The sequence below is a fragment of the Tympanuchus pallidicinctus genome, unplaced genomic scaffold (assembly GCF_026119805.1).
Source record: "Tympanuchus pallidicinctus isolate F22 unplaced genomic scaffold, pur_lepc_1.0 scaffold1, whole genome shotgun sequence".
Lineage (NCBI taxonomy): Eukaryota > Metazoa > Chordata > Aves > Galliformes > Phasianidae > Tympanuchus > Tympanuchus pallidicinctus.
The window spans coordinates 892726-919491 of record NW_026294618.1 but is presented as its reverse complement, the minus strand read 5'-3'; the positions used below and the strand labels follow the sequence as shown (position 1 = coordinate 919491).

Below are 26766 nucleotides of genomic sequence, written 5' to 3'. Positions count from 1 at the left end.
TTGGCAGTGGAAGGGACACAACAGATCTTGTTGGTAATATCTTTACTGTGTTCACACTGGGATCGTATTGCTTTATTTGTGTAAGGTGCAAATGTGTGCATTATTTCATTCCATCAGCAGAGGGGTGGCCAGCAGGGACAGGGAGGTGATCGTCCCTCTCTGCTCTGCTCTTGTAAGGCCCCATCTGCAGCACTGTGTCCAGGGCTGGAGCCCCCAGTACAAGAAAGACAGGGAGCTGTTGCAGAGGGTCCAGAGGAGCCACAGAGATGAGCAGGGGGCTGCAGCACCTCCACTACAAAGACAGGCTGAGGGAGCTGGGCTTGTTCAGCATGGAGAAGAGAAGCTGCAGGGTGACCTCAGTGCAGCCTGCAGTACCTAAAGGGAGCCTGCAGACAGGAGGGGAGTCAGCTCTGTGAAAGGGGAGATGGCAGCAGGACAAGGGGAAATGGTTTGGAGTTGAGGGAGGGCAGATGGAGGTTGGATGTCAGGGGAAGTTGTGTGCTGTGAGAGTGGTGAGGTGCTGGAACAGCTGCCCAGAGAGGCTGTGATGCCCCGTCCATCCCTGGAGGTGTTCAAGGCCAGGTTGGATGGGGCCCTGGGCAGCCTGGGCTGCTGTGAAATGGGGAGGTTGGTGGCCCTGCATGGCACAGGGGGGTTGGAGCTTCGTGATCCTTGAGGTCCCTTCCAACCCAGGCCATTCTATGATTCTTTGAAGAGTGCACTGCTGTTTCTTTTACTATTTTGCATCTCAAAGTAGTGTTGACAAGAGTATGTAAGGAATGGTAAGAACTAAATAGTGATCAGTGGCAGAACTGGCATGGAAAGGAACTTGAGGTGCTGTTTTCAAGAATAGCAGGAGAAAATGTGGTGTCTGTCATGTGTGAGCACTGCTGAACGCACTCATTATTCGTGTTTGAGTTATCCAGGTGTTTGACTGTATGCAGTCTTGCACTCCAAAAAAGATGAATCTGCCCATGGAGTGCTGGTGGAGCTGCGTGCTCTTGGATGTGTGCTGCTGCAGTCAGCCGTAGAGGGCTGGAAAGGAAAACTGCTGTGTGCAAATAGTTACTCCTTTAACCACATGAAACGGTGTGCACTTCTGCCCTTCCTTAATTAATTTCATTGTGTGTGATTTTATAACTTCCTTTCTAAGGGCTGGAAGTTTGTAGGCAGAGCATGTTGCGTCAGATGGAGTTTGCAGCTACAATTAAGTAAACTGCAGAGTGCGTGTAGTAGCTCGGTCAGAAATAACTAGCTAGATGCACAGAAAGCTTAGTCTAAGTTTAGACCTTTTTCTATATACAGAAATCGAAATCACTGCATTAACTGTGTACTGTGCAATTACCATATATAAGATATTAAAGAGGTCAGTTACCCAGGTAATATGTAATGCTTGCTGCATCCGGGGAATCTCTGGCTGTGCATCCCAGCACTGTCACAGCAGTCCGTTCTCCCATGTCAGATAAATCAAGACATGTACACACCCAATACTGCTGATGTTCCATCTGTTCTTTTGCTTTTCTTTTTTTTTTTTAATGAGGTTGAGTGAAGTAACCACACTTGCAAACTTGCAGTGTGATAACTTGTGTGAGTCTACCGCTGCTGTTCTGCCAGCCTGCATCATAGAATCATAGAATCCTACAATGTAGGGTTCTTCACTTGGGGCTGCTGGTTGACTGTGCTAGAGCCAGGCTTTGGGCTGTGAACCCCAGCTGCTCGCTTTGCAGATTGTTTCTGTAACTCCAGTAACGTTACTGGAGGTTCGTGTCAGCTGGTAGCTTTCCTTCTAGCTTCACAGTCCTGAACTGAAACGCATTTAACCGAGGTGCATGGAAGTCAAAGTATAAAGCAGTTTCAATTTTGGAAGACGTGAAGCTGAGGATTGAAGCTGCCTTCCTTCGGCCATAAACTGGAGGGATAAATCAACCCTGAGACGCATGAAATTGCCCACGAGGTAACTTGTCTTGGAAAACAAAGGTTATTGGGATTGAGCGTTCTTCAGTGCTTCAGGGAACTGTAACTGCTTTCATCTTTGAAGTGATTGGGTTCTGTTTTCAAGAATAACTTTTAACCCTCCGGGTTGCTGCAGCACTGTTTGTGCCAGCTGCCAGCGGAGCTCCTCTGCTGGGTGATGGAAAGAGCTCCAGGGACAGAGTTCAGGCAGCAGCTCAGCTATTTGTGTTCATAAACTGTCTACATCTGTCCTTTCAGTTCATGGCAGGCACGACAGAAGGACATGGCAGGTTGTTTGTGTTCCTTTCCTTGCCACGGTTAAATACTTCATGTCTGGTGTTCTGTGGGCACTTGCATTTCAGATGAGAAAACATACTTCCAATGGGATCCATCATCCAAGGGACGCTGTTGGTTCAGGAGGCTGAAGTGTTACAGCTGCCATGTGCGTGCCTGTCTGCTGCTGCCACTGAGGCCGTGAAGGCAGGGGGTGGTGAGCTCTGAACTTCTTAGAGGGGAAGGCTTTGTGTTCCAGGAGCCATCGTGTTTCATTGCACTTGGTCAGAGTTTTTGACTCACGTCTGTATGTGGCTGTGTTTTTTTGCATCTGTACACAGTGACACACCTATGTGCTGTTAGTCTTTGATAAAGCAGTCTTGCTGCTGTAAGGTGAAGGGGTGAGGTGGTACAAACAGAGCAGTTGCCTGTTTCACAGAATCCCAGCATGGCCTGGGTTGCAAAGGCCCACAGCGCTCCTCCAGTCCCAACCCCTGCTGTGTGCAGGTCGCCAACCAGCAGCCCAGGCTGCCCAGAGCCACATCCAGCCTGGCCTTGAATGCCTGCAGGGATGGGGCATCCACAGCCTCCTTGGGCAACCTGTGCCAGTGCCTCACCACCCTGTGCATGAAAAACTTCCTCCTCATATCCAACCCAAACCTCCCCTGTCTCACTTTAAAACCATTCCCCTTGTCCCATCACCACCCACCCTCACACACAGCCGTTCCCCTCCTGTTTATCCGCTCCCTTCAAGCACTGAAGGCCACCATGAGGTCACCCCACAGCCTTCTCTTCTCCAGGCTAAACGAGCCCAGTTCCCTCAACCTTTCCACACAGCAGAGCTGCTCCAGCCCTCTGACATCTCAGTGCCCTCCTCTGGATCCATTAATTTGCTCATTCCAATTGCTTCTGCTTCCCTACAATGAGTGGCAGGTTCAGCTCTCAATCTCCTTATTTTCTACCCATAGAATGTGAGTCAAAAACTTCCATTTCCAAGCCCAGGAATAGAGAATACCATTACTGCTGTTCTGACAGACGGGAAAAGAGTTGAGAAAATGGTCTGGAGGCTCTGACACTTAGGTCTGTGTCTCTTCATCTCCCTCTCCTTACGTACTGTGCTGCTGCTTAACATCTCTCGCTTTGAAGTATGCTCAGCCAGCAACAGAAATGTGTGCAGCTTTTGTACAAGCTGATGTTTCTTAGCTTACATCAGAAATAATGTAAAAAGGTTACTGTTCTTGGTATAACAGCACATATAGAAGGAATGGGGAACTGAAATGTTGTAATGTTTATTCTTGAAGAATCTAGCTAAGGATTTAGGTTTGTTGGATAATGAACTTCTCTGTGCCCTGTTGTTCAGGAGCAGGTTAAATTTGTAGGCATCCCTCATGTCCCTTCAGGCTTCTGACCTGGTTTCTGCATTGTCAGTCATTCCTTGTGTGGCAAGCAGTGGGCTTAGGATTACCCTGATCTTTTTTTGCTGTGGAGTTGAACTTGCACACGATTTTACATTATCAGCCTGTGTGGTGTCAGCAATTTGAAAGGGATGTGACACATGCATTTAATGGAGATTATAAACAGGGAAAGCCCTTATAGCTGGTGCTGTGGTTTGCACCAGAACAAGTGGGTGGCTGCTCCCAGGCTGAGCGCTTGATGCTGGGATTGCTGTGCTGACCTCGTACTGCCAAGTCATCCGTGCATGAGGTCTGCGTTGCTCATGGAAACGCTGACAAGCCCCTTGCTGTAGTGGGTTGGCATAATATGAATATGAAAACTTCCAGCTGCAGTGAATGTCAGACTCAGTTTGTTTTTGCTGGCTGACAATGACTGGTGGCCTCATCTCAGAACGGGCTGAAGTGTCCTGGAAAGCTTTCATTGTCATAATGCAGGCTCTGTTGAGATATCATGTCTGCCTCAAGCAGCAATACAAACAAGAAAAACCCCTTCCTTGTTCTGAAGGCAGTGATTGGCAGTTTTGGGAACGTTCAGATTAGATATAGCAGTAACTGGGATGTGTTATTTTGGTTTGAATGCAGAGCTCAGACCTGTGCGCACTGTTATTTTGGCAGAGATGTAAGCATTGCAGCTGTCATAGGGTTATTAATAAAAGTTTGAATCAATTAGTGTCCATTTTCAGTGATCCCAATTGATATGTCTTGTTTAGAAAGGATTTGTGAAAGCGTCCAAAAGGTCAGAATGGTTACAGTGATCATAGAATCATAGCATGGCCTGGGTTGAAAAGGACCACAATGCTCATCTAGCTTTAAACCCCTGCTATGTGCAGGGTCACCAACCACCAGACCAGGCTGCCCAGAGCCACATCCAGCCTCGAGTGCTGAGGATGAAATTGCTGGAAGCGGTGGGTGCTATGTATGTTGAGAGCATCCTGATAATGTGCCTTTGGAAATGGATTTAGAGCAGTTTCCTGCTGCTGGAGAAATTATAGGAGGTAGAGGTTTGTGGTATGGTGGCATGCAGTTGTGGAAAACAGGGATTCTTGAGTTTGCTTCACCTTGATGTGATTTTAATGCCCTGGTGTAGGATAATTAATGCTTCAGTTCCTCGTTGGCAATAACAAAATCTTTGCTTTACAGGGATATTCTAAAGGTTAGTAGGTTAAATATTGAAACAGCAGTTGCTGACCTATCCATGCACTGCTTACCAGCCCCTTCCTCATCTTGTCTGGATGGATTTCTTGCTAATTGCTGCAGTGACAGCTCTTGTGCGCTGGTTGTTCCTCCTCGCATTGCAAAGCAGCTTTCCATGAGGCTGTGCTCACTGTGCTTCCTGATTCACCCATGGCACTCACTACCTGCTCTTGGATTCGAGTGTCGCTGACATCCAGTGCTTTACTGCTCATGGCAGAGCTTCTCCGATGGTTTTGTAGCTGCCTGCCCTGTTCTTAGCCCATAATCATCTTGGTCTTTCCCCTGCACCTTTCCTTTGTTGTGTCCCCCTTTCACAAAATGCATGCAGTTGCATCTTGTGCAATGCTGTGCAAAGTGCAGCATTAGTGCAAACAGGGAATAGATTCCCTAGTGGTGAGTGTTCTAGAAACTGTTTAACTCATGTATGTCCAGCCTTGCCTGGGCTGTGCTGTGGGAACAGGGGTTGTCTTGGGCCACATCTACATAGGTTGCTCTGAAACTAATGCCTCTGTCTAGTTTATTTCCACGGAAACTACAGCAGATACAAAGAGCACAACACTGTTTGATAGTGCACATAGTCAGCTACAAAGTGCTATTTTTAAATATGGTCACCACGATGAGCTGTGTGTTTTCACAGGCAGTGAACCAGAACCTGTATGCTGCACTCATTGGGGGGAAAAAAGCATCAGTGTCAGTGGGTGCCATTCTTTCCTCATGCAGGAGTTCAACTCCACCTCATCGCTCCATCTACACTCCCATGGCAGATGCCATTGTGTCAGCCTGCCCTCTGCTGCCATCTGTCACACAGCAACAACATGGAAAGGAATATTGGTGGGAAGGTTCAACCTCTACTGCCATACAGCACCATCCACCTCTGGCACTGTGATCCAACATCATAAAATGAGAGGCGTTACTTTTGGAGCAGCCTTCCTAAACTATACAATGTACTTAACATGTTTAAGTAACACAGATTAATTAATTTGAATCAAAATATTTTTATTAAAAAAAAATAGGAGGCAACAAACCCACAAAACTAGCGGGGTGTTTGACAAACGCCTCAGCCTGGTTTGATGGCAGTGGCTGCTATTTGTAGTGAGGTCTCAAGGTGTTTGTCAGAGATTTTTTGATGAAAGTTTACTCTTCCTGCACCTCCTCCTTGAAAATAATTCCTCAGAAATGAGTGCACTGCCAAAAAGTGGTGTTTGATTGGAATACTTCAATCAGAATCACGGGGGTTGGAAAAGAACCTCAGAAGGTCACTGAGCCCAACCCCCTGCTACAGCAGTACCCTACAGCAGGTCGTGCAGGCAGGCATCCAGGTGGGTGTTTAATGGGAGGTGCTCACAGTGCTCTCTTCTTTGGAGTCCTTCTTTCACTTGGAGGATAGAATCTGTGCAAAACTTGAGAGCTTAAGGGCAGAATTCTCTGAGCATGAGGGAGAGCAGATGCAGGAGGACTTGGCTGTTTGCTGAAAGGCATCCTTTTGTAATGGAAATGAGCGAGAGGAAAAACTGTGCTGTTGGAAATCTTATTCTGCTCTGTCCTTCTGGGAAGTACTGGGTGCCCAGAACTGTTAGTTGTGAAGTTCATGATGTGCTTGAAAGCACCAGCAGATGTCCAGACCTGCTCTGTTTTCCATCTGGACAGCAGCAGTCAGGAGCTTTCAGGCTTTTAGCGTTCCAGAAAGCAGTAGAGCTGCATCCTGGTGGGCACGTTTCTTGTACTTTCATCCATCCATGCATGTCTTTTACAGTGTTAAAGCTCTTGTTTGAGTGTTGAGATGATATTAATGAGTATATATGTATTGTTTCTGTTGTTTTGAAATATGAATATATATGAATAAGAAGAATAAGGTGAGGTCCCAGAAGACTGGAGGCTTGCCAATGTGACTCCCATTTACAAGAAAGGTCGTAAGGAGGATCTGGGGAGCTACAGGCCTGTTAGCCTGACCTCGGTGCCAGGGAAGGTTATGGAGCAGATTGTCTTGAGGGAGATCATGAGGCATGTGCAGGGGGATCAGGCCCAGCAGCATGGGTTCGTGAAGGGCAGGTCCTGTTTGACCAACCTGATCTCCTTCTATGATCTAGTGACCCATCTGGTGGATGAGGGAAAGGCTGTTGATGTGGTCTACCTAGACTTCAGCAAAGCCTTTGACACTGTCTCCCACAGCATTCTCCTGCAGAAGCTGGCAGCCAGAGGCTTGGATGGGTGCACTCTTGGCTGGGTAAGGAGCTGGTTGGAGGGCCGGGCACAGAGAGTGGTGGTGAATGGAGTCAAATCCAGCTGGCGACCGGTCGTGAGCGGTGTTCCCCAGGGGTCGGTGCTGGGGCCTGTCCTCTTCAATATCTGTATTGATGACCTCGATGAGGGCATTGAGTGCACCCTCAGTAAATTCGCAGATGACACCAAATTGGCTGGAAGTGTGGATCTGCCTGGGGGTAGCGAGGCCCTACAGAGGGACCTGGACAGGCTGGAGAGCTGGGCTGAAGCCAATAGGATGAGTTTCAACAAGGCCAAATGCCGGGTCCTGCACTTCGGCCACAACAACCCCAGGCGACGCTACAGGCTTGGGGCGGTGTGGCTGGAGGACGACGTAGAGGAAATGGACCTGGGGGTATTGATTGATGCTCGGCTGAACATGAGCCCACAGTGTGCCCAGGTGGCCAAGAAGGCCAATGGCAGCCTGGCCTGCATCAGAAACAGTGCTGCCAGCAGGAGCAGGGAGGTGAGCATCCCCTGTATTCAGCACTGGTGAGGCCACACCTCGAGTGCTGTGTCCAGTTTTGGGCCCCTCACTGCAAGAAAGACATGGAGGCCCTGGAACGTGTTCAAAGGAGGGCAACAAAGCTGGTGAGGGGTCTGGAACACAGGGCTGTGAGGAGAGGCTGAAGGAGCTGGGAATGTTCAGCCTGGAGAAGAGGAGGCTCAGGGGAGACCTCATTGCTCTCTATGACTGCCTGAAGGGAGGTTGTAGTGAGCTGGGGGTCGGCCTCTTCTCTCGTGTCATCAGTGATAGGACCAGGGGGAATGGCTTCAAGCTACGGCAGGGGAGATTCAGGCTGGACATGAGGAAGTATTGCTTTTCAGAAAGGGTGGTCAGGCACTGGAATGGATGCCCAGGGAGGTGGTGGAGTCACTGACCCTGGGGGTGTTCAAGGAAAGGCTGGATGCTGTGTTGAGGGACATGGTTTAGTGGGAGCTGTTGGGAATGGGTGAACGGTTGGACTGGATGAGCTTTTAGGTCTTTTCCAACCTTGGTGATTCTATGATTCTATGATAATATGTGAATGTTATAATATTGAAAATATATGGATATATGATTATATGAATATGAAGGTTAGGGAATGGATAATCTCAGGAGCCATCGTGGGCCAGTTAAAGGTCAACCAGGGGCTCAGGCCTAGTCAGCATGGGTTTATGTATGGTAGATCCTGCCTGACAAACCTGATTTCACTCAATGGCAAGGTGACCTGCTTAGTGGATGAAGGTGAGGCTGTCCATGTGGTCTACCTGGACTCTAGTGAGGCCTTTGGCACTCCCCTACAGCATCCCTGTGGAGAAGCCGGCTGCCCGCGCTTCGGATGGACGCACGCTCTGCTGCTGACGCACTGGCTGGATGGCTGGGCCCAAAGCGCTGTGGTCAGCAGAGTTAAATCCAGTCAGCAGCCCAGAGAAGTGTCCCCCAGGGCTCGGTACTGGGGCCGCTTCTGTTTAACATCTTTATTAACGATCTTGATGAGGGGATTGGGAGCACCCTCAGTAAATTTGCAGACAGCACCAAGTTGAGGGAGCGTTGATCTGCCTGAGGGGAGAAAGGCCCTGCAGAGGGATTGATGGACCAAGGTAAACTGGGCTTGCTGGTGCTTTGTCAGGGTGATGTGCCAGTGGGATCTCTGAGGAGCCAGCCTTGATACCGGATTTGTTCTGCATCCCCAGTGATGTGCAGAGAAGATCTCACAGTAGAAACCCCCATTTTCTGCGTCTTGTTACAGTCTTAGTTAAACATTGTGCTAATGGTGGGGAGCTGAGCAGTGAAAAGATGGTAGATGAGCATGAAGTTGGTAAATGCAACTATCTTCTGTCCAAGCCATGGATAGAAGAAAAAGTGACCTGTACTGTGTCCATAGGAAAATCTTAGCTGGGATGAGCATTGGCTTGTGAATGTTTGGCATTGTGATTTCCAGTTCTCTAAAATCCTTCGCTCTGAGTGAAGTGGCAGCCCGAGGATGGACAGGATCTCGTGAGGAAGGCTGCTGAGCAGGGGGAATAGATAGATGGTCACGGGGATGGAGCAGCTGCCTCGTGACATCGGAGCTGCCAAGGCAGGGACTGCAGCTGCAAGGATAGAGCTGACGGGACGTGATCCAGGTCCTCGTGGCTTTGGAGGCAGTGCTAAACTAAAGGAGCTCATGTGGGGAGTGGGAGGGTGTCACTTAAAGCAGCTGGTAGGGGGGGATTCTTCATGTTAGTGGAGGGTGTCTGCTATTTATCACCAAGGTGGGATCATGGGCTGAGAAAGGAATTAGATTTGTCTGCAGACACTGAAGTGACTGGAGGAATGGACCTTCCTAATGAAACCCCTATGGGTGATCAGGAGATCTGGGAGGTCAGACAGCAGAAAGTGCCCAAGATTGCATGCTGGCTGTCTCTAAATAGCATCTCAAACTGCTGCCGTTGGGAGCTGTGCTCTGACCAGAGCACTGATCTGACTGACGGGTCTCTTCTTGTGCTCAGAGCATTCGTTCACTTTTAGGGAGAGTCTTGTGGAATGAGCTGATGTGTTGGAATGGCTGCTTAGTCAGTGGCTTTTCTGTCAGGAACTGATTCTTTCTTGTTTATAGGTGTCTGTTCCTATTGCTACATTCCTTCTAAATTGAAATGTTAACTGTTTCCTGTTAATTCCAGTGGTATCAGCAAAATGTCTGTTGTTCTCTGCATGTTACTTTCTTTTCCTTTCTGTGGCAGTATCCTACATCCTGTCAGTAACCAGCTTCACAGAATCACAGAATTGTAGGGGTTTTAAGGGACCTCCAGAGCTCATGGAGTCCAACCCCCTGCCAAAGCAGGTTCCCTACAGCAGGTCGCACAGGTCGGCATCCAGGCAGGTCTTGAACATCTCCAGAGAAGGAGACTCCACCACCTCCCTGGCAGCCTGTTCCAGTGCTCCGTCACCTCACTGTACAGAAGTTCTTGTGCACATTGGTGCAGAACTTCCTATGCTGCAGTTTCCAGCCGTTTCCCCTTGTCCTGTCTCCACTCACCACTGAAAAGAGTCCGGCCTCGCCATTCTGCCCCCACACCTCAGATACTGATAGACCTGGATCAGGTCCCCTCTCAGTCTTCTTTTCTCAAAGCTTCTGAGCTTTTAGTCAGAGATTATCACATACTGCAGCTTTATGAACGTGATCATTGTTTAATTAACTCACTACACTGTGGTTCTGTCATTGAGTTCATATTTGTATTTTGTTTTTAGTTTCCAATTAAAAACTTGTGGTGTGGGACTTCCCAAAGTTGCTTTTCCAAGGGTTGGAGTTGATGGCTAAAATGCTGCCTTTGTTTCTGAGTTTGCTTGGCACGTGACTTACAGCTCCTGATGTGGGCGCATGCAAGGGTCATGTTTATAAAGGCCTTTAGTACTTTTAGATGCAGAATGCCATGGTTTTTGAGTACAGTACGTCATTAGACACCAGATGGTAAGTATGTGAAATCTCGTAGAGTACCTCACTAAAAGCACTGAGCTCTTGGGTAATTTTAATGGCCTCTCAATCTTTTAAATCTCTTCTTTCAGGAAGTTAAGAAGGATGTAGAGCCCAAGGATGATGCCCTGCCACTCAGAAGGGAGAAATCTGGCAATGTAGCAAGCCTTGTGCAGCGTATTTGCACCTATGGGCTTCCAGCAGGAGGAATTCAGCCTCATCCGCCGTCCAAAAGCTTCAAGAAGAGTACGTAGTGTTTAGAGTTCTTTCAATTGCATAAGCTGCCAATGAGTATTTTTTTAATAAACGTTAATTATTTAATGCCTGGCTCAGTTTTAAGGATGTGCTGGAGACACAGGAGCCCAAGCTTTTTATTCTAAGCCAGCCTGTGCTGGTAGATGATATAGCTTTCTTAATGGCAGTAAGGATGAATTCTTACAGGAGCAGAATTTAGACCCCTTCCATATCCCAGACAATATTGCCTAGCTATGTTGATGAGCATGGGAGGCAATGAAAAGTCACTGTTGCTACTGACTTTCATGTGAGCTCAGTTCATATTGTAATGTATCCAAATGAGGACTGAAAGCCTGTTCGTGGTAATTAAAAATCTCCTGTGGTCGCTTCTGTAGAGTAAGTACATGTACTGTAGATAAGTTTTGCTACAAATTCAAGGCTGTTTGATGAGGAAATGCTTTCCAGTTCAGATTTTTCTTACTGGGTAAGTTTCTGCTGGTATGAAATAACATGGAGTTAGTAGGGGTATGGGAAAAAGTAGTGATCTTCCTTTTGGTTGTAAATGGAACCCCTAGGATGGTCAGGAGTGCAAATTGGTGCCTTCGTGTTTGTAGTTTCTATGTTGTAATGCCAGTGGTTAAATCAAAGTACCTGAAAACTAGAGGAGAAAACTTCCCCAGGCAGGGATTGCAGGTATTGGTAATTCTGCAAAGCTGCTCTGAAAGTAATGCCTCCTATTTCATTATGTTGGCCCTTGACATCAGAGGTGGATGTTGGTGGGGTGGCGTAGAGGCTGAGCTGTGTGTGGGACGTCCCGTGTGTTGGCCTTGGATGGCTCCCACTGAACACAGCTGTTGTACATCAGGCTCTGGGCAGTGTTTCGTTCTGTTAGTTTAGTGCATTTATTCAGGGAAACGAAAATACTGAAGGTGTGCTTAGCTGTGCTAACCAAGTTCTACATTTGGTTTGCCCTGCACGGAACAAACACAGGGCAAAACAGATTGCTTTGGAAATGGGCAGAAGAATGTGGTGGCAGCCAGCCTGATGTATGAAGCTGGGTTCTGCTTCCTGAGCTGCTCGGGGAGCTTCCCAGGTCAGCCTGGCAATTAGCACAGCTGGAAGACACTGTTTTGAAGATGGATTGCAGGTGAGGGAGAGTTCTAGATGTGAAATACAGCTCCTTTTTGTTTAGGTTGAGTAGCATTACAGTGTGAAAAAGAAAGCTGATATCAAATGTATATGAAATATGGCCTTGTAGCTTTTTAATTGACTATTTTTAGTATCAAGTAATCTCATCCAGAGAAGGAACCCTGGAAACATAGTAGGGGGCAGTAGGGGCCTATAACTGTTTATTTCAATTACTACCAAGGTAATAATCATTTTGGGCTGATGAGTTGAAAGAAAGGTGTATAACGTGACCATTTATGTTATTAGAAATTAACCCACAGAGCTTCATGTTCTCATTTCCTGATTTTTTGCTTTCTAGAGCTGAAGCTGTACACCAGCACTGAGGTCCTCAGTTTCCTGATCCCTCTCAGATGCTCACAGTTACTCAGTGTCTGGTTTGCTCTGTACTGAGAGCACTGCATGTTGACAGTCTTCTGATCTTCTGAGGTCAGACTTTCAGCTCTCTTGTAATAAATCATAGAGTCATAAAATTGCTCAGGTTGGAAAAGACCTCAAAGATCATCAGGTCCAACCACAACCTAACCATACTACCCCAAATGGAACAACACTCTGCAAAATAGAGCAGCTTGGGAGGCAGTATCAGTTCATGTAAGGGAGTATAGAAATATTAGCACAGGGTCCTGTAAGCCTTAGCACTTGGAGGAAATAGCATGATTTTATATCAAGCAGGTGTGTTGGATCATTGCTGCTGGTCACAGCTGGCTGTTGTGGGCGAGGGCTCAAGGCACAGCCTTCTGTGTGAAGGCAAAAAGCATAAACCCTGTGAGCACAGCAGCGCTGTAGCATAGGTGCAGCATGGTGGGGTGATGGTGGGCTCCACCTCTGGCTGGAGGGGGTGTTGGAAGCCGCTTCAGCACCTTCCCCCATTAGGATGTCATGTTATTATTTTAATGCCTGAAATGTTGTAATTATTTCTGGTGAACATCTACAGATAGCTACTTATTTTAATTTTGCCCCCATGAAACCCTGCTCCTTAATGCTTTAGCTTGATTTCTTGACTCTGTTTTCACTGGGAAAAGAATGGTTTTTGTATTCAAAACTGTATTTAGGTTTCAGAAATGCGAGCCAAGCAGTTCCTCAGCTGTGAAGTTAGGAGGTCTCTGCTACAGGGAAGAAAGCAAAAGATGCCATTGGCACTTGAGCACGGAGAAGAGCACAGCATTGGTCACTTCCTTCAGCACTGCTGAAGGACAGGAGGCTCAAACCTGCAGACTTGGTTTCAAAACAAGTGCTAATGCTGCAGCCAACGGTCATTTTAGTGGATTTCACTCAGGAAACAGGTTGAAATTCATAGTACTGGGGGCATCTCTGACTTGCTTGTGTCAACATGTTTTTTTATAGCATGTTAGCAGCTGTCTGTGTAGTATTTGCTCATCTGTAACTAGCAGTGTGAAGTGCTTGATTGTTTTCAAGCTGCATCTAAGGTACAGTGCGATAGGCTGAAATGACACAACTGGAAAAAAAAGAAGCATATTTCGTGGCTGTTGGGGGTAGCTTACAAGTGTTCTTGTCACATCTGACCCTCAGGAGCTGAGGAAAAAGCACCTTTCATTTCTAAGTGTTGTTGTTTCTCCCTTTCCCTCCCGTCAGAGCCCAAGAAGCGGCAGTGCAAAGTGCTCTTCGAATACCTCCCGCAGAACGAAGATGAGCTGGAGCTCAAGGTGGGGGATGTGATTGACATCAGTGAGGAGGTGAGCTGTGGTACAGAGCTGCTTTCTTCTTCGTGTGGCCAAAAGCGACTTTTAAATTTCATCTAGTTGTTGATTACAAGAATGTTGGAAGTCTAGCATTTAAAGCAGTGTGTTAGAAGGTAAAGCAAATAGCTGAGGAGTTCTTTCTCCCAGGTTCTCACCCTGAATCAAAAAGTACTGGAAGTGTAGAGGGGAAGTATTTGGTGTTCTCAGCAATAGAACATTTTTTAGCTTGGAGAAGAGAAGGCTGTGGGGAGACCTCATGGTGGCCTTCCAGTACTTGAGGGGGGCAGGTAAACAGGAGGGGGAACGGCTGTGTGTGAGGGTGGGTGGTGATGGGACAAGGGGAATGGGATCCCAGTGCTTGCCAGGAGTGACTTTCTGTTCTCTTGGTAAGGAAGTAGTTATGCTCCCAGATGTGTTTGCACCATTGAGCTCCACCATTTGTTCTGTTAGCCTGAGGGATTCTGTTAGAATGAAGATAGCAGTCACTGTTAGCTTCAGTGTCTTGGTAAACCTGCTCACTAAAGTCAGCGTCACAAATACCTTTATGGGCATTTTGTAAAGGGGTGCTCCTGGATATTTAGCTTCATTTGTGGAAGCCGCTAGTTACAGCAGTCATGGCTTCATGGCTGCTTAGGAACTGTTTTTTGGGGACATGCTCTGGTTTTGTTCTTCTGTTGCTGCTTGTTTCCTGTGCCCTTGCTAATCCCTTTCCCACACCCTAGGCAGCTTTCGATGAAGAGCAAATTCCTCCAAGGCTGTGTGCTTCCACAGAGGACAGTGAGGATAGCTGGCCCAGAAAATGCTTGTCCAGTAATCAGTCCCTCAGAATGGGTGCTCAGAACACACCTGCTTATTTGAAAACTAACAAAAAAAAGGGAAATCCACTTAGAATAGTGGTTCAAAAGTATGTATGTGAAGCCTCTTGAGATTCATTTATATGGGCTGCTTGTTTGTTTTTTGTTATAACCTTTCTGTGTGTATAATTGACATGTGAGTGCAGTGCAGTTTCCATATTCATATCACAGAACCATAGGCTGGCCTGGATTGCAAAGGCTCACAACACTCATCCAGTTCCAACCCCCTGCTATGTGCAGCATCACCAACCAGCAGCCCAGGCTGCCCAGAGCCACATCCAGCTCAGTTCTCAGAAAAGAAAAGTTAAACTTCTTCTCAGTTCCTAATAGGCAGACAAATAATGCAGCTCCCTCCTCTGGTCCCACACCCTGTCCTATTGATGGTGAGCTGAAGACTGGAGGTAGATGGCTTCAGAAATGACCTGACCAGCATCAAGGAGGGCTGGCTGTAAGGCTCAGGAACAGGGAAGAGCTGTATGCAGTATGTTGATTAACCAGGCTTTTCTGTTATCAGAACTTGTGGGCTGTGCAGGCAAGGCACATGCACAGATGATAGCTCTATGATTTCTGCAAATCTTTTCTTTCTCCTTTGTGTCTTTTCCTCCATACTTGCTGGGTACAGAACCAAATAGTGTGCTTGTCTGTGGTATGTGCACAGCCTTCACTGTTGGATCTTTAAGAAAGAATTCAGACCAGCAAAGTTGTTTGTCATTTTTTCCCTTTTTCTCAGAAGTCTGAGTGCCGTCCTGTTACAGAAATAACTTGGTAGAATTAATAGAAAGCACTGATGCGTGCCCCAAAGCAGTGCCTCCTTAAAGTGGAAATGGTGTCCTGTAGTAGGATTTTGAAATGCAAGGTGTCCTCAAATGGTCATCTCTAGTGTTAGCATCCAGAAAGGTTTATCTTCTATCAGAACACACAGGTTTCAACAGATGCAAAGCCAGAGGAAATCAGACTGATGGGAACTGGAAGGTACAGACTGGCAGCAAAACTGCACCGAAGTCTCCTTAGGAAGCTGGACTGCTGGCTGTCTTTATTTCACAAATAGTGCTGTCTTTTCTTTCCTGTTAAATAAATCATTCCTGATGTTCTGTCTGTTCTCTGATGAACGTTTTGCTCTTCTGGATTGTAAGACGTAGGACTGATCTCATGGCAGGATTGTTGCTATAGAGATGGAAATGGCAGTAAATTATTTACTTGCTCTCGTTTTTGGTGACTGTTTCTATATGTTTGATATGCTATTTTATTATTTTTAAGGTAAGCCACGGTCAGTTGATGTTTCCCAAAATTGTTCATGGTGTTTTAGAAGTGAAGTGTGAATGCAATGGATAAGCATCTCTTAAATTGCTTTGATGCCATAATTAAACGTTGCGGTGATGCTTACATTTAAATCTCCTTTTTTCCTTCGTTAGTAATATGCAAACTGTTTCCACGCAGGTAGAGGAAGGCTGGTGGAGCGGAACACTGAACGGCAGGTCGGGGTTGTTTCCTTCTAACTTTGTGAAAGAGCTGGAATTGGCAGATGATGGAGAAACACAGGATGCTCTGGATGATGCAGGTGGCGTTCTGTTCTGTCCTAAACCCTTAGCAAAGTCATTTTAAACCTCAGTGTAATTTGGAGCATTGTGGTTGGACAACCTTCTATTTGACTCTAAGAATAAAATCTTTTTGAGGTACTGTCTGAGAAATACAAAAATGGACACTGGATCAGTGCTTGATCTGATGGTAAGGGGTTGGAAATCGAGCAGTTCCCCTGTGGCTGTATAGCTGAGGTGGAAGCAGACTGCAGCTGTCACTTGGTCTGTTGCCTTGAAACTCTACTTCAGAGGTGTTATGTTGTGAGGCATTATGGAAATGGCATGCCTGCAAATATCAGTTTGAGGAGTGTGAGTAAATGCTGTCCCTTGTATCTGAAAGTTGGAATAAAACTGTGAATACTTCTGTTATCTACCAGCGAACAATTTCAAACAGCTTTAATCTGATTTAAACGTTGAACATGTTATAATAGTACCTTAATATCATTAAGCTATTTGAATAAATTCACAAAGAGATTGTTTGGGTTATTTTTTAGTACTTGTTTTGAGCAATAGCAAAGCTGCTCTGGGTTCCTGGAGAGACATCAGTCTCTAGAAGTGCATCAGTTTGCTCTGCTGTGGCTGTTGACACACAGCAATCTTTGAGGCCATTAATAATCTTTATTGATTCTAGCAGCTATAGCTGTGCTGCACGTTCACAAAAATTAACAGAACAGGTAACAGACTATGGAACATTGATTATATTTGAAATGGCAAGAAATATTAATGGGCTAACAAGTTAGTTGTCAGAATACTCAGTATAACATTGGCATCATTTCAAATGGACTTACGTTCAATGTACAGCTGGAACAGAACGTGAGGGATTACAGCTGTAGGAAACTGTTTACAAGAGCAATTCACACAGCTGTTCCTCTTCAGTTTTTCCCTCTGAAGAGCAAAGATATTTTCAGCTTTTAAAACAACTATTTTTTCCTTTTTTTTTTTTCTTTCCCTATCAGAGCCTGTTTTCAGTGGTCCTACCTCACCTGTAGCCTCTCCGGGGAATGAAAATGAGCCTGGATCTGGACCAGCACAGCCAAAGAAAATTCGAGGCGTTGGGTTTGGAGATATCTTTAAAGAAGGCTCAGTTAAGCTTAAGACAAGATTATCCAGTAATGAATCAGAGGATAAAAAGCAAGATAAGGTTTGTAGTGCTTCATAGTCTTTTTTGGGGTTTCCTATATTTAAAAAAGGAAGAAAAAAACAACAACCCTGACATCTGGAGAACAAATATTGTGTTGGTGTTGTCTGTTATAAATTTATCAGTATTGTTCAATAATCAGACTGTAATCCTCTGAGGGGTACCGTGGAAAAGGAGAGTAGAGTCTTACCTATAAAACAAAGCAAAACCCCCCCAACTTCTGTGAGTTATATCAGAGAATCCCAGCATGGCCTGGGTTGCAAAGGCCCACAGCGCTCCTCCAGCCCCAACCCCTGCTGTGTGCAGGTCTCCAACCAGCAGCCCAGGCTGCCCAGAGCCACATCCAGCCTGGCCTTGAATAGCCACTATGGAGGCAAAAAGTTCTATTCAAATGTTTGACATTAAAAAGCAAAACAAAACCAAAAAAGCAGAGAGGGAAAATCAAACTTTCAAAGCCTGGTGTTTAAGACATAATAGGTGTTCCAACACATCTGGCAGGACAAGGGAAATGGTTTGGAGTTGAGGGAGGGCAGATGGAGGTTGGATGTCAGGGGAAGTTGTGTGCTGTGAGAGTGGTGAGGTGCTGGAACAGCTGCCCAGAGAGGCTGTGATGCCCCGTCCATCCCTGGAGGTGTTCAAGGCCAGGTTGGATGGGGCCCTGGGCAGCCTGGGCTGCTGTGAAATGGGGAGGTTGGTGGCCCTGCATGGCACAGGGGGGTTGGAGCTTCGTGATCCTTGAGGTCCCTTCCAACCCAGGCCGTTCTGCGATCTACAGCAGGCTCTGGTGATTCTTTTCTCTTTAACTGACTTTTTATGTAGTCTGGGCTGCTGAGTTTCTTCAGGAAATATTGTGTTGTGGTTTTCCTTCAGTGTTGTGGTGGATGTTGAGAGACAGTGCTGGGTATGGTGCACTGTTACTAGCAGAAGTGTCCTGCAGTGAATGCTGCCAGATTTTTGGCTTCATTGATGCTGCCATAAGCTGAGATTGTGCAAGTGTGACAAGCACTTTTTAACAATTTTGCATCCTCTTTCTCTTGCTTTTCCCCTTTTTTGAGTATGTGGTGAAAGGGGCACTTCTCCACACCTAGCTTAGTGCTGAGGAGGCACTACACACATCACATTGTATACTTAACTTCAGTTCTGTTGTGATGAACCCTACAGAGTGCTTACCCCTATAAGCACAGCACAGTGCCTATAGCTGCATAGTGTACACAGAGAACTTTTGTATGGGTTTTTGCTTTTGACATTTGAGGTAATGCAGTATTTCAGTTTTTATTTAAGTGATCAATTCAAGAAAGCTTCTAAAACCTTTGTAAAAATTCATATTGTCTGTGTTATGACTATTAATGCTGCTTTTGGAAAAAGCAGTCCTGACTGATTTGCTTTCTTCTGCTTGCCCAGAAATAACTGCAGTGCTGCAGGGCAGGGAGTGAAAGGAGAGCAGGCAGAGAGGAGGAACAGGCACCTCTAATATGTTGGCCTTTCTGCCCCACACCTTCTTGGTAGCAGTGCTACAAGAGATGCTCATCCAACTGTAACACTGTGTGCATCCTCTTTTCTTCTGGGTTTAGTGAAATCCTGAGGTGGTTCAGAAAACTGAAGTTACCAAGGTGCTGTTTGTGCTCTGGGGGCTGCAAGGCCCGAGGGAAGGCACATGAATCTGCATTCCCTTCAGGCTTTGTCTGCTCAAATAGGAATCCATGGGAGTTGCTCCACCTTTGTGTGAATGCTGTCAGAGTTTCAGATCATTACTCTCAATTTGCATGGACTGTTCACGATTGCTTTTTGAAAGGCAACTTTCCCTACTTTGTAGCTTATAGCTTGGGAGTGGGAGATCCTACCTAAAATACACATTCAATTGATAAGAAATCTGCTAAGCAGTTTTGGACCATGTTATTTGACTACATGAACGCTGAAATGCACTGGTGCTTTATTTTGTTCTTTGCCTTGTTTGTGTTGTTATGGGCTGTTTCTCAGAAGATGGGAAATGAAGTGAGAAAGCAGTTTCTCATAACTTAGAGGCAATAAAATAAACAGTTGAGTTTTGCATTTAATATTCCACTTAAGCTCATTGCCAAAGTTGTCTCGAAGGCAGACGTGCCTGGAGGAGAACATGAGGAGCCCTGCACAGATAGTTCTCACAGAGGCTCTGTGAAAATGGATGGTTTCTTCAGCTTTCTGCTCAACTCACTTTGGATTTCAATGGAGGGGGACTGGATGGGTGTTCTCCATCTTTAAGACAGCAAGGGAAAAAAGGCAGTCAGGAAACTGTAGAGCAGAGAAGGCTTTTTTCCAGGACTTTTCAGCACAGGCAGACTGAGCGCTCCGAGCGCTTTGGATGTTTGTGCCTTTCAGTTAGCTTCAGCATCCTGCATGGGTTTGGGTTATTTATACCCTGTCTGCCTAAACTTCCTCTCACGCTTCTAATTGCATCTCATTTTGGAAAGAGGGAAGTTAGGGAAGATTCCATACTGGACTTGTTTAATGTCATAGGTGGGTTATTTTAGTGCTTCCTTTATGGAGTGAAGTAAATAGCGTGAGTGCTCTCCGAACGTCCCAGATGGCCATAGATAGCTTATTGTATGGCATGTCAGAGGCGTCCAGCACACAGCCATCAGCTGTGTTTGAGGAGAGGAACTCTGGTCTCTCTGGCAGTGGTAAGTCTGCAAAGCTTAATTGTAAGCAGCAAGGCATAGATAGGGTAAGTAAAGGCAGTGGGATTTTTCACGTTGGTAACACCACCAGGGTTGCTCAGGTTTGCACTGACTGTAGGATATTCTGTTTGCAGCTCTTATGGCTATGAAAAAATGAATGCAATTGAAGCTGAGTCTTCCCAACAGCTCAGCGTATGTCATGCAGACTGGAACAATTACTTTGGCTCGATCTTTACTCTGAGACTTCATACCCAAGCATCTTGTGGTGCGGGAGAGAATGTCTGTTGGATGGATATCTACTACATGGGGTTGTGTTCTGTGAACCACTGAGAGTGAAGGGAAGTTAGGGCAGACTTTCATGTGCTCTTATATCTGTGGCAGTAGTTTCAAAACAAATAAACTCTTCAGCTGAGGTGGTGGGTGGCTACTGAAGATTCCTGCTGTATCCCAGTGTCAAGTAGATACGGTCAGTGAGTTACTGTCAGCAGAGCTGTTAAAGGACCACTTCTGTTCTGGGCCAGAGAGGCAGTTTCAGTAGTAGAACAGCAACATTTGGGAAGATTGAAATACCAGTGCAGAAGTATATATGGCAGTATAGCTTCCAGTTCAAAAGCTATGCTTTTCAAACCCTACTGCTATACCCAAACCCTTACTGCAGTTACTGTTATGGCTAGTGCATTAAGTACCTAATGGAGAATCTCGGTGAATGTTTTGGAGGTGATAATTCACACCATCTCAGCTTGTAATGAGCTTCTGTTAACAAGGTTCTCTTTGGTTCCTACAGCCATCACCTAACCATCCTCCTGGCTCAAAGCTCGCTCATTTTCCTCGCGTAGCAAAAATGGAGAACTCGTCAGAAGCACCGAAGTCAGAAGCTGAAGGCAAACCAAAAGGTGAGGCGAAGGGAAGCACAGCTGTTAAGTGGTGGCTTTATGTGGAGGAAGTATTTGGATTTCAAACCAGATTATTTTGCTCTCCTGTTCAAAATCTCATAGTTCTGTGTGTCTTTTTTTGCGTGTCACGTTCTTTGCCTTGGAGGAGTTACACAAATGTGGACGTGTCTGAAGGAGTTTTTGCTCACATTTGGGCAGAAAATTAATTGAAAACATTTGCAAGGAAGGAAACAAGGCCAGGGTTTTCAGTTGGCATTCATTTGCTGTGTTACCATACTTGAACTGGCTTTCATTTTGCCTAGCTCTAAGCAGCCAGCTGGGATGCTGGAGAACTATTGCTGTGTGAGCAGGCCCTAAACTTGGTTTCTGGCCCAGGTCACAGGAATGGCTGTAGGGGTAGGGTTTACAGTGCAGTTGCTGGTTCGTGTGCTCTCATAGATGTATGCTGAGTTTCTTGCATCAGAAAACATAATATTTATGTTCTGTTGAAATCTGTTCTCCAGATAGTCCAGTTCCTTTGGATTTCTGTTTATAATAATAATAACAAAAGTTGCCTCTAAGAATTGATGCCTTCACTGAACAACCACATTGCATAGTTTATGTCCAGAGGGATGCTTCTTTTTTTTCTTTTCTTTTTTTTTTTTTTTTTCAGCCAACACAAAGCCTATTCTGGGAATGTCAGCCCCAAAGAGAAAACTGACTTCAGTTAGGACAAGGGGAATGGTTTTAAAGTGAGACGGGAGGTTTGGGTTGGATGTGAGGAGGAAGTTTTTCCCCCAGAGGATGGTGAGGCACTGGCACAGGTTGCCCAAGGAGGCTGTGGATGCCCCATCCCTGCAGGCATTTAAGGCCAGGTTGGATGGGGCCCTGGGCAGCCTGGGCTGCTGTGAAATGGGGAGGTTGGTGGCCCTGCATGGCACAGGGGGGTTGGAGCTTCGTGATCCTTGAGGCCCCTTCCAACCCAAACTATTCTGTGATTCTTTGCTAAGATTCTACTCCCCATAGAAGTAAGCACACCTGAAAGGTGAAGTGTGGTAGTTATAAATGTTGCAGGAGAACATGAGTAGGTAATATCTATAGATAATGTCTTGTAACTTTTGAAAGAAAGCTTGGTGTTCTTTCTTGGTGTTTCTATTTTAATACAGACCAAGGTACAATTACGTGATCCTCACTTTTGAGAGAGTTAAAAATAACCTGTGTTTAACAGCTAAACAGGGAGCTCTTAAAATGTTTAAACTGCTGTGCCTTATTTCAGTGAGCCTCTGCTATTTCTGGGAAGCCTGTTGTGGCCTCTGAGGCAAATATGTGAAAAAGCATTTTGTTTAAAAAATGTGATAGGAATCACTGTTTGTCCCCCCCCCACCCCACTGTGTTTGAGTCCAACATCTGGGATTCCTGCTGCTGTACACTTAGTCCTCAGTCATTGGAAAGGAGAAAATTTAGTCAGTATTCATAATTAAGAGGGAGTCCAAAGTTCAGATTCATTAGTTTGTAATAATGAAATGTAATGCAAAAAGTGCTTCGCAATTCAAACTTCTATGTTACTATATTTTGGCTTCCTTGTGTTATTTTTATTCTAGCATAGGAAAGGAAAACAAATCTTCTGTCTGTTTGAACTGAAATAGTTTTCTCTACTTTAGGTGGGTGCATTATTGTAGTGTATCAAATGGGAAGAAAGGAGTCATTCTTCCTCCTAATGCCAGAGGGGCTGTGGCTGTCAGAGCTGGTTGTTCAGACGAGCTCTGGTTTCTGGTGGTTACAGCCAAGCAATCCCTTGTTTTGACTGCAGAGCTTCAGCAAATGCACTGCTGGGGTATCTGAAATATCTGCAATTGGGCTGACTATAAGGCAATGGAATGTTTTTAATTAGGCTTGCAGATGTTGAATTTAGGATAATTTTGAGGTTATAAGGGATTACAGGCTGTGTATATGTTGCTCATAGGTACTACAGCAGAACAATGTTTTTGTTTGAAGCAGCAGAATTGGGTGTGTGTATGTGTGTGTGTGTGTGTATATATATGTATACACACATATACATATATATATAAACCAGTGAAGACAGAATGTATTGCATAGTCTATGACGTTACAACTTTGAGTAGTCTGTTGTGAATAAAAAGGGCTTTACCTGGCAGTGAAGACCTACCTCCCTTACGTTCTGCTATGATCTTGTTTTCCTCCTGTCTTGAATGACAGAGTGAATAGAGTAGTGCTGGATGGCTGCTGTAGAAGAGTGATTACAGTATGAATATTGAGCTCTGCTTTCGAACAGCAGAGTGAGCTTTAGGCCTTTGGTCCCCATGCTATGCGATGTCATCATGTGCTGCTTTGTTTCAGCCAAGGAATATTGCAGGACAATATTTCCCCATGAAGGTGTAAATGATGAACTGAGTTTTAAAGAAGGAGAGATTATTCAAATTATCAGTAAGGTAAGATGTTCAGTTTCCTGTAACCACTTATTGCTTTTGTAAGTTTTATACTTCAGTAAAGTATGTTAAGTGAAGTATGTGACAGGGGAGTATTGTTGGGCTTGGTAAAATATTTGAGTAGCTTTATGCATTAATGCACATTGTTCTGTTAGGAACCAACCAAAGCCTCCATCCACTAAGATCATACAGTGGATTTCCATGCTACAGTTCTTTTGTTATTGTTTTTCTTCTATCTTAACTTGCCTATTTTTTCCTCAGCAGGGCAGCTTTGCTTACCTTCTGCCTTTCAGACCAATAAACCTGATCATTCACATCAGAATTTCTTTTATTTAGTAGAACTGTGTGCAGTTCCAACCTCACAGAGTATTTACTGAGCAAGTTTCCAGTCAAGGAAGACGAGAACATTGACTGCTGTGCGTTGGATCGTAGCTGGTTTTGTTCTCTTCTTCCACTTGCTGATCTTGTCTTCCCTTGAATGAAGTTACAGTACCACTGTTTAGAAAACCAAGTGGCCAAATCTAGTCAGATCTGAGCTGTTTCCCCTGGCTGAGGTAGCATAGCATTCTTCTGCTGAATGCAGTATTTTGAAAATGGAGTTCCAGGAACAGATTTTCACTCTCTCTGTTCTGGGAGAAAAAAAAAAAAAAGGCAATATTAATTGAAATAATCTGCTGTTTGTTTTAGGACACTGGAGAGCCAGGCTGGTGGAGAGGAGAACTCAATGGTAAAGAAGGAGTCTTCCCTGATAATTTTGCTGTTCAAATACAAGAATTTGATAAAGACTTCCCTGTAAGTTCCTGTGTCTTTCGTTTAGTACAACAAAAACGTATCAGCAAGGGTTATGAGACTCCACAGCACGTTCTGCTCTTGAAAATACTGATACAAATGTTCAGTTTTTAACTGAAGAAGATTATCGAAGAAGAAAGATCTAAAGGTTCAACTTTTCTTAAATATTTAATAGAAAGATGCTCATATAGATCTCACATAGAGAAAGGTACAGTGCTGATACTGTGCTGACACGTGTAGGCAATGGCTGAATTAAACTAACAGGTCTGAAGGGAGATGAGCAGTCTGTTCTCTTTCATCTGTAGTCTTGTAAGTGTGCTTGCAAAGAGCTGAAAGACTCGTACACCCATGCAGGACAGGGTGAATTTGGCTCCATATGAGACCATCTAAATGTCCACGTCTGTATGTCAGCTGAAAAGGGCTTCAGAACACTGGAAACGAGTGCTGTTTGGTCTGGGACTTGAGACATTGACAGCACATGGCTAGATTTGACTCAGCGGGTCAGGTTAGGAAATACTGCTTCTATGAGATAGTGGTGAGGGGCTGGAATGGGCTGCCCAGGGAGGTGGTGCAGTCACCACCCCCAGAGCTGTTCACAGAGTGCTCAGACGTTGTACTGAGGTACGTGGTTTGGTGGGAAATATTGAGGGAGGTGGACAGTTGCACTTGGATGATCTTGGAGGCCTTTTCCAACCTTGGTAATTCTGTGATTCTATGGTTTTTGTCAGTTGAAGGAAAGTGAAGAGTGGCTGCCCTGTAAAATTGGGTAATATTCAGAGTTAAATATCAAGTGTGGCACCTTGATATTTAAATCTATTCTGCAGCTGAAGTGCAGCTCTAAGACTCGAAGAAACCTTGTGTTTTGTTCCTGTTCTGGTAACTTGTTGGCTGGGAGATATCAGATGAATACTCGAGTTCTCTCTTTTTTTCCTGTCTGCACATTGATTGCCTCCTTTGTGAAGTGCTTTGAAGTGAGCTCATAAATAAGCTAGATGTTAGATTATGCAAAACAAAAAGCAAATGTGTCTGTCACTGATAGAGAATATCTGTTTTATTTACTTCTTTTACAGAAGCCAAAGAAACCTCCACCTCCAGTTAAAACTCCAGGTCTGTATGATGTGCATGCTGGTAGGTGCCTGTGGAAAAGCAGTAGTAGAGGAAGTAGTAAAATGCAAAAACTGTACATGACTTCAGAAGAAAATTCAGAAGTAGCTTTGTATTTCCCAGTGCTGAAGCTGCCCATAGTCACACTTTGAGGTTACTTTATGCCTTACGTATTTTATTGCTGCTCTGTATTGCTGCTGTATATTTTTCCAAATTATGATGGAGCCTACTTGGGAAACACTGCAATAGCAGCCTACAGTTGAGTAAGACTAAATGAGCGTTATACATGGTATTATCCTCCTTGCAAAGGAGAAAGAATATAAACACAAATTCATGTATGTATATTTTTAGTTAGTGACTAAGATAATTAAAGCTCTTTGAGAAATGCCTTTGTTTTGGTTTTATGTGCAGCACCCAAGCCTGAATTGCCCACTGGAGAGAAGAAATTCCCTTTGAGGTCTGAAGAAAAAGGTGAGAGAAGTTTTTGTGGTAGGTGTTAAACTTCGTTAGTTTAGCTGCGCCATGCAGCTAACATGGAACTGTGCAGCTTCCAGCTAACAATACAGTCTAATTTGATCTTAATACCATCTCATGGTGTAGCCATGTTTGTGATGCTATGGAATTGCCTTTTGAGTGATCAGAGGAAGAAACTTGCTTTATTAAATGTGTCCTCCTTGTTACTGCATAGCTCCCTGAAAGATCATCGAATCCCAGCATGGCCTGGGTTGCAAAGGCCCACAGCGCTCCTCCAGCTCCAACCCCTGCTGTGTGCAGGTCGCCAACCAGCAGCCCAGGCTGCCCAGAGCCACATCCAGCCTGGCCTTGAATGCCTGCAGGGATGGGGCATCCACAGCCTCCTCGGGCAAAGGATGTTGTCATCCATCATCTTCCCCTTCAGTGACTCCCATCCATAATCTGATCATAAGAACTGCCCACAGTTATGTGGGGGACATTAATTCAAAAGGTAAAGGTCATTCACAAGTCCAGAAATCAGACAGTTCTGCTCTATAAATGTCAATCCTACCTGCTTCGTTATACGTGCCATTGATTAGTCATCCTGACCTTCCATGGGGAAGTTCTTTGCTATGAGAGCAGTGAGGTGCTGAACAGCTGCCCAGAGAGGCTGTGATGCCCCGTCCATCCCTGGAGGTGTTCAAGGCCAGGTTGGATGGGGCCCTGGGCAGCCTGGGCTGCTGTGAAATGTGGAGGTTGGTGGCCCTGCATGGCACAGGGGGGTTGGAGCTTCGTGATCCTTGAGGCCCCTTCCAGCCCAAACCATGCTATGATTCTATGATTCCACAGAACAGTTTTCCTGCAGCATTTCTTCCATTGCAGAAAAGGGCTGTTCTGTACCACACTTTGTTTTTCAGCAGCTGTCACATTCCAGAGCATTTTTGATGTGATGTATTTTTTCCATAATCCGCCAATAAATTTGAACTCAACTATTTAAAGGTTTTACACATTACAAACAAAACCAGTGAAACTAAACTTATGTCATTTTAAAGGAACAACCAAGTGACCACCATTTCTAGCATCGTTAAATTCAGTTCCAGGCTGGATGTGGCTCTGGGCAGCCTGGGCTGCTGGTTGGCGACCTGCACACAGCAGGGGTTGGAGCTGGAGGAGCGCTGTGGGCCTTTGCA

General features: G+C 45.3%; 1 protein-coding gene across 4 annotated transcripts in view; it reads left to right on the top strand.

The window, feature by feature from the left end:
- CD2AP (CD2 associated protein) overlaps positions 1–26766 on the top strand; it is a 64895-nt gene that overhangs the window by 25904 nt on the left and 12225 nt on the right. For 2 of the 4 annotated variants that reach the window (XM_052692190.1, XM_052692214.1), the window contains 9 exons: positions 10663–10816; positions 13583–13683; positions 15981–16101; positions 17077–17261; positions 20697–20805; positions 23142–23233; positions 23918–24022; positions 25090–25126; positions 25535–25594. In XM_052692190.1, the coding sequence (XP_052548150.1) occupies positions 10663–10816; positions 13583–13683; positions 15981–16101; positions 17077–17261; positions 20697–20805; positions 23142–23233; positions 23918–24022; positions 25090–25126; positions 25535–25594 (964 nt within the window). The remainder of the gene's footprint in view (positions 1–10662; positions 10817–13582; positions 13684–15980; positions 16102–17076; positions 17262–20696; positions 20806–23141; positions 23234–23917; positions 24023–25089; positions 25127–25534; positions 25595–26766) is intronic. The other 2 variants (XM_052692197.1, XM_052692206.1) reach the window with 2 other exon arrangements.